Source organism: Gavialis gangeticus, unplaced genomic scaffold (assembly GCF_001723915.1).
Source record: "Gavialis gangeticus isolate Ggan-Ray unplaced genomic scaffold, GavGan_comp1, whole genome shotgun sequence".
NCBI classification, from domain to species: domain Eukaryota; kingdom Metazoa; phylum Chordata; order Crocodylia; family Gavialidae; genus Gavialis; species Gavialis gangeticus.
The window spans coordinates 64,674,161-64,682,222 of NW_017728993.1; the positions used below are offsets into that span (position 1 = coordinate 64,674,161).

The 8,062-nt window shown below is 43.7% G+C and overlaps 1 protein-coding gene across 1 annotated transcript; it reads right to left on the reverse strand.

Annotated features, from left to right (window-relative positions):
* Nucleotides 1-281: 281 nt before the first annotated feature.
* Nucleotides 282-7,830, reverse strand: LRRC52 (leucine rich repeat containing 52). Its single transcript, XM_019528379.1, has 2 exons — nucleotides 7,023-7,830; nucleotides 282-680 (listed from the first exon to the last, which is right to left on the reverse strand). Exons 1-2 carry the CDS (start codon nucleotides 7,645-7,647, stop codon nucleotides 412-414), a joined length of 894 nt encoding a protein of 297 aa, XP_019383924.1. The 5' UTR covers nucleotides 7,648-7,830; the 3' UTR covers nucleotides 282-411.
* Between the last annotated feature and the right edge of the window lie 232 nt (nucleotides 7,831-8,062).

Sequence of the window (8,062 nt, forward strand, 5' to 3'; positions counted from 1 at the left end):
ATTTTTGAAAATCAAGAATTTAGTTTAGAAGCCTAAACGTGAACTTAGGAGCCTGGCTTTAGGCTTCTATTCTGAATATCTTTGTTCATGACTTTTTTTTACAGGTTCAGCAAGGTGCCTCAGCACTCTGGGGCATGCAGTAAATAACAAATAGTATTCACCTGGCTGGTTAGCTTCAAATAATCTGCCAATATTCCAAGCCCAGGTGGTGAAAGGACTTTTGGAGAAAATAAAGGGAAAGGAAAAAATTCCCCAAAAGACAGTGAAACTGGAGTACAAGGATTTTGTATTCTTTCAATTATATTTTGGTTTACAAAAATCACATCTGGAGAGGGAGGTGAGGTTGGGAAAGGGAGAGAGGGACCAAAGTAAATGTACAGCTAGCAGAGGCTTTCACAAGGACTTCAAAGGTCAGTGATAAGTGGATGCCTCTTCCTCTTCCTCTTCATCTGCATCGTCTTCCCCTGTAGCTGTGTGGAATTCGTATAACACTGCACAAATGCCAGCCAGCCAGGCTGCAAGAGTGCCAGCAGAGAATATGCAGAAGCCAACTAGACCCAGGAAGATATAGTCCCACTGGTATAAGTGGGTGAGACATATGTAGTGGAGTTGTGTCTCCACATCAGGCACTGGCCAGCCACGTAGCTCTGATGGGCTGTAGCAGGAGATGTTCTCAGCATCTGCAGAAGAAACACAGGAGCAACACTCTCTTGTCTGTGCCTTGAGTAATAGTAAATAAGAGTCCAGAGGCAAATTAGAAAAATAAATAAGTTTTCTAAAGAGCTAGACTGAAAAAATAGAAAACCTTCTCTAAACTGGCAGAGACATCTCCCCCTGAACTTGCCAATAGGGATGCCAGTGACAGTCAGATCACCAGAATCATTTCCCAGGCCTTGCCTACATAGGAAAGTTTAACCAGTTACACCAATATAATTATATAGATACACCATTATAGCTCTCCTGCTATAGCTTCCTGAGTGGGTGCTCTTAGGGTATAGGTAAACTAAATAGTCACTGTGAGGTAAGGGACAAAGATTTGCTATACATCAGATGGTGTGAAATAATTGTTCTTAACCCCCAGGAAGTGGAAACTAAACTGTAGTAGCTTAAACCCCAATGCAGTAACTAGCATGTCCATCCATACCCACAGAAAGGTATGCTGATATTGGAATAAAAGAGTCAACCCTTAAGTTCGATGTACACTACAGATTTTTGCTGACACAACTACATTGGCTAGGGACTATGAAAGGATCACACCCACAGGTAAAACTAACTTTGCCGGCAAAATTCTCAATATGGATACAACTATGGCGCTTCAGCTAGCTTAGCTAATGTTGTTTGGAAAGACGGTGTTAACTGTGCTGGCAGAAAAGCTCTAGGTGCTGGTATATGCCTTATCTCTAGTTGGGAGCAGAGCTGACATAGCTATACTGGCATACTTATAGTATTAACACACAGGCAGGCAATTATTTTGGGAAGAGGGCTGCTTACTGAGTTTTGGCAAGCCATCGAGGGCCACATGACAGGCAGCCCAGGGCAGATAAATATTAATTTTCTACATTTTTTAGGGGCCCTGCGGGCTGGATAGAATGGCCTGGTGGGCTGCATCTGGCCCCCGGGTCACATTTTGCCCACCCCTGTATTAACAGCTCTTAGGTTATACCAGAATAAGTGACCCCTTAGCGGATGCCAGAATATCTTCCCCTGTAGATGCTTTATGGGTGATCATACACAGAAAACATGACTCAGTATTTAGCAGATTCCAAAGGCCTATTTTCTTAGACCAGCTCTTTCATAGCATAGGCGTCCCATACAAGTTTGTAAAAGGCAATGGCTCTTAGGGCCAATGCAAGATAGGAGGGGAATACTGCTAAATGATGGAGAAGGAAAGGGAGACAACCTTAACTTCTGAGAGAGAATTTCAGAATGGGAAGCAAGCAGGTAAGGTTAGCTCATCATCATATTCAGCTTGATTAAAATAGTACTGCTTTAGCTGTACTATTAATATATGCCATAAAAAAGCCAACTCCCGCTCTTCATTCAAGGACTGTTAAGTTTGGAAAGGAAAGTATTCTTTTCAAGTTTATCCATCATCCAGCACAATAGAGCTGCCATCCAAATGAGGGGTCTGACTTTATAGAAATAAAGCATAACAGGAGTATTTACTGCTAACATCAAGTCAGGTTTGTTGGGCTTCAGGGTATCAGATACTTGGTACTCAGGAAATGAGACAACTGGCTGATATACATTTTAGTCTCTGTCTGTGGCTCCATGATTTAACTAATGAACACCAGGCAAACTCTGGTCAAGGGAATTACTACTTTCCTATTGGACTTTTTCTTTATTCATTATCACAGTAGCATCTGAGCCTTAAAAATAGGTACAAATGCTTATTTTTTTCAATAGTGGCTGGAAAGACTTGGGGCCCATGTGCCTGAAGTACTGAACACAGGAAACATCTTTATCATCAGTTTTGAAAATGCTGGTATAAGCAAGCTGCCAGGCTTGAGGTAAGTCTGTAAATAGACAAGTAGCCTGATCTGCAAAGGGTTTTTTGTATTCGTCTGTAATGGCCAGGGACAGACACCAGTTCTCTCACATACCAAAGGAATGCATTAGCCTCACAATCCTACTTTTGCACCCAACGTTTTAAAATTGTGGCCCAGATCATTGTTATTTCACCTGTTTCTGCTGCATGTTCCACGCCTAGAATCAGAATCCCTTGGGACCCCCTGGGTCAAGAATGCTGAAACTTTGTTTGTATCAGGAAAAGAAAAAGCACTATTATGCAAATGTGTTAATAGATTCAAGTGACACTTTGTTAAACCCAGTTATGCCTTTGCTGTAGAAAAGGGTAATTAACATTAGCTGTTGATGGCTAATGGTAGGAAGACCTTGGGGGTAATTAGAGAAGTCAACACATTTTTAAACAAGACCATTCTATCTTATGTTAGCGTCTGTAACAAGGAGCCAGAGGCTTCTGTTACTTTAAGGTGGAGACTATAACATACAAGGTCTAAAGGCAGGAGCAGGCAGCAGCAGGCAGCTAGGGAGCTAAAGGGCTGCAAATAACTGCCTGGTAGCAGGCTGCAGAGGAATAGGACAGAGATCCAGGTAGTTAGAAGGGAAACAACTCCAGCTGAGCCAGGAGACCAACAGGAAGGTGCTCAGTAGGCCTAGGGAGCACACCTGTGGGCAGTCAGGGGAACGTGTGGCCAGTGAGAAGGAAGAGCTTAGGGAATATAGACCTGGGTCTCTGAGGCACAGGGTTTAGTACTGCTCTTTGAGTTTTATGACGTGAAGAGCTTCTTGTAGCCTAAGCTGCTAGGGAGCAAACACTGGAGGTACAGTGTGGGCTAGGAGAGACAAATAATGTGAGGGGAGGGGGTTTCTGCAGCTGTTTGATGACTCAAAGGGCCCTTGTAAGTTTCATTTGAAGCAGATTGCTGGTATTTTGGTTTTAGTTTATACAGAGGACTGGGTTGTGGTTCTAGGGGTGGATTGGAAGCCACCTAACAGAGTGCCTAGAACAGTAGGTGCCCAGCCTTGCTAAGGGGTAGGGGGAGTGAACTGTGTTAGGGCCAAGGCTTGACTACAAGCAAGATGCTGGCAGGCTGAGACCTCTGAAACTGGGCTGGAGCAAGCAGGCCTAGGTTAGAAGTTTGTAGCCCATTGGCTGCTCTGGCTAAGGCCAAGAGGGCTAGAGCCTATACAGGCTGGTGAAGCATAAGACATGAGCATAGGCATGGTAGAGGCTGGAAGCCACAATGCCCCTAAGGCAATTTAGTGTTTGAGGGACTGGTGCCAGCTGGGCATAAAGTGGTAGAGTGAACTCAGGCTTATTTCAGGGCCCTGGGGGCAGCCTCCCTAAAGACTGTAACTTCCATCAGTGTGTGACAAGTCAGGCAGAAAAAGGTGGGTACCCTGAGGCCCCCGAGATAGTGGCCTAGCTGTTCCTGTCCTAGGGGGTATCACAATCATCTTTTGAGGGCCAGATCCTGCTACATAAACACTCGTGAACTGATCCTGTTGCCTAACATGATGCATTTGCAACATGGGCAAGGATATGGTGAATTAAGTAACAGTGACTCTGGCTTCCAGAGGTATAGACAGTAGCTGCTATTTTCATGCATACTCCCTACCCTGAACCTGCAGAATTGGCACTGGGGGGTTGTGTCCCAGTTGCACCCTGTAACTATGCTATAGTGGTCTTCATGCAACTGTCCCTAATAACAAAAAGCTAGGCATGATAATAAGTGTACTCTTATTTTTGGATCTGGATTAAATTCTGGATGAGCTCAAGCATCCCCAAACTTGGGATATTTCAGTTTTTCAACTAGAACTTGGTCCCAGCTCTGCATACTTGCTGATGCTTAGTTATGATTATAAAAGGCATCAGTATGTTGTTTGTTTAGTTTTTGTTTTAAACCTAGGGATAGGTGGGTGTGAAACTGGGCACTCTGCTTTGTCCCTAGACTGCAGATAACCTCCATTCCCCTTTATTCAGTGGAATGGCTTCATACCATGAAATATCCATCTCATCTTTGCCATCTTGTCTGTCTGTGGCAGTGGCTAACATAAACAGGGAGCTTCTTATTTCCTTGCATACTAGAAAACAGGTGATCTTTGTCCAAGGCACTCAGCCCAGATACGTTTACATGCAGCATTAAAATTTAATTGCAGTGCTCGCGCAAGGCCTGGGGAATCACAAAGTCTCCTGTTTGTTTTACACACAATGTGTTGCTAGAAGGTAGCAAAGCCTGACAGAAGCAAATTAGAGCTGCCTTGGCTGGCTCGTAACCCTTCGGCCCTTTCTTTAAATGGCTCATTCACCCCATCTACCACCTAGGAGCAGCATTCATGATGCTAAAAGGGAAACTCCTTCCTCCATACTTTTACCAGAAGCTGCTGCTTCTCTTTCCCAGAATGTCTCCAATACACACATCCAATGCACACATGCAGTCTAGTTGGAGAGAGGGACTGACCGCAAGTTCTCAGAGCAGTAGCACGGGGATCTGAGCACTCAGTCAGTCATCATCTACAACCTTGTACAGTAATGCCCATGCTTTCTTTCACTCCTCCTCTGCCATCCATGATATTTTGTATACAAGTATTTTTCTTTACACAGTTCCATAGTTGTCTATAGCCCTATGTTCAAATAAAAAGTATTTTTTTTCTCCAAAAAAATTTACAGAAGACATAGCTGGGGTACTCAAATAACCTGTGTTTTGCCCTACGGGAATACCTGCCTTTGACTTCCTTTCTTTCCTTCTCCTCCTCCTCTTCCTTTGTTCACTGCAGGTTTTAGCCTAACTTTTTTTGCGCGAGTCATTTCTTGTTTGGTAGAGTCCTAAATACTGTGGATTATTTAGGATCAACCCTTTTATCTTTAGGCTTGGGGATGACTTTCAGGTATAGAAAATCCAGTGTACCTTTCAATCAGTTCTGAGATATACTGTTCTAAGAAATTAATTGGATCTGTTCTGCCCTGTTAATAATCAGCAGCTTCAACCCAACTATAGAATCCTCTGATGCAGAAAGAAAACAGCCAGATTTTGATATTCCTGCTGACATAAGAAAGAAATAATCTTCTGAAAGGCACAGTGATCCAGAACAGCTCTTAAGCAAGTGGTTTTGCATTTTTTTAGGTTAGTGGGACTTAAACACATGCTCATGTTTTTCTTGTTTGGGGGCTTTTTTGTAAATTATGTCAATTTGTGCTAGAATCCTTCCAAAAGAGAGAGAACCATACAGAACCTTACAATGTTAACTGCATGGAGAGCCTTCACATTGTTTTAGATGGTGCGTTTCTCTTCTCACTTAGGGCCTGATCCAAAGTCCACTGAAGTTAGTAAAAGAAAGTTCATTTAATCCTGTGAGCTTTTGATCAGGGCATTAATATTGTATATTATATAAAGTGTATCTGCTTTTAGCAATATAAGGAATAAGAGAGAAGGGCTGTGATAATGGTGGGTGTGCGTGAATGCAGGAATAGTGTGCACCTAGAGCACCAGCAGAGCAGCTCCTTGATGTTAAGGAAAATACTGCATTACCTATACTTCCCATGTAACAGAAATGATTCTAGGTGGAATCATAGCCCCACTGAAATTGGTAGCAAAACACTCATTGACTTCAATAAGGGCAAAATTTCATCCGCAGCATCCTGTCCCAATGAAGGTCCAAAAGGAAAAAAAATTGATTTGGTTTCAGCCACTTGTCTGTTTGTGCATAGAACAAATTTGTCATACAATGGCCCAAGTGAGTCTCTTTATTCAAAGAGAGACACCCAGATATGGAATAACACTGGCTCCTACAGGTTATGGTACAGCTACACTGGTAATACAGTGGGGAGCTTAGGGTTGGAGTGTGACAGGGTCAAGGCTGAGCTGTGTTGGAAAAGGTGTGAGAGGCACTAAGGCTACAATAATGGTCTATCATGCATTTTCACTGGGAGTTCTTAAAGATAAAACAATATAATGCCACCAGTCAAGAAACTATACTATAGGAGGTGACCTAGAAAAGTCAGGACATTCAGAGTAGTAGCTTTGCTTATGCAGAAAGTGCTGCCTGTGGCTAAGTGCAGCAGGATAGACATATGACACTGAACTTGATCACAGACCTCTACAAGTTTCAGTCACAATGGCCTCAACTGAAGCTAAAGGCAGAATTTTACCCAAGTCACCATCTGCTTGTTTCTTATCATTTAAAAATAGTTGTTGATGGTGTGTGTGTGTATGCGTGCACATATGTGTATACAGCAGTGTTTTTGCAGCATATGTACTCTTGTATGTGTTTGTGGGTTGTATATTGTGACACTCAAAAGGCCAGATCCACAGCTGATGTCTGTTCAGATAGCTCCATTAACTTCTATGGACTTATGCTAATTTACACCAACTAAGTATCTGGCCCAGAATGCACAAGAATAATAGTGACACAACAGAGAAAACAGAAAGCTCTGCTCACTTCCACCCAAACCTTAGGATGTGTGGGCTGAAAGATGTCTAAGCTCACAAAACCCTCACCTGGGAAATTAAGGCCGCTCTCTTTTATCCAGATACTGAATTCCAAGAAAGAGCAGCTACAGTTCCAAGGGTTTCCACTTAGACCCAGGGACTTCAGATTGGGCAGATCACTGACTGTGCTGGTATCCAAGAAAGTTAAGCCTGTTCTGCTCACATCCAGGTGCCTCAGCCAGCTGTTATTGGCAAAGGAATCCTTCTCAATCTCCACCAAATTTGGGTTGTCCGAGAGTTTCAGCACCACCAGGTTGGTGAGTTGAGAGAAACTGGTAAAAGTGACACGTGTGAGGTTGTTGGCGCTCAGGTCCAAGTACACAAGCTTGACGACACTGATGAAGGTGAAACCCAGGTCGTCCCCAATGTGGTTCTCCCTGCAGTCCAGGTAGACCAAGTCAGTTAGGAAGTTCAGCTCCACAGAGGGCAGATAGGAGATGTTGTTGGTAGCCAGAATTAGCTGTCTTGTGTCCAGTGGAATGGTCAGGGGGTACTCCTGCAGCTGCTTTCCTGTGCAGTTCACTTCCAGGTACTGACAAGTGCAGTTTGGTGGACAGCTCAGGACCTTGGATGCCAATACTATTCCAAAAAGAAACACCTGCCTCAGGGACCTGAGGCCATTAGAAGAGGACATGATATGATACCTCCGCTGCTGTGCTTCCTCTATGCTTTTTCAGCTCTTCAGAGAATGTTGCAATGAGAGGCTCCGAAGAGCTGCAAAGCAGAAGCCCTGTGCAAGCAATTTTTTCATCACAATAAAAACAGAAGAAGAGTTGAGCTGCAGGGCTGCTTGGAAGCTCTTTGTATCCCTCGCTCACGCAGCGCCCTGGCAGATTGCCTACTTGCAAGCTTAGACTGAACTCAGCCCCTTTCTACACTTGAAAGTAAAGAGGAGCTGCTTGAACATCTGCATGTCACACTGGTTGCCAGTTGACACCTTTGTGACGTCAGCAATTTGCAAAGGCACCCTGAGAGCGAGCTGTTCTAACCTATCCAGCCTTGCAGATGCCTGTGTGTGTGTGTGTGTGTGTGTGTGTACAAGTATGCAC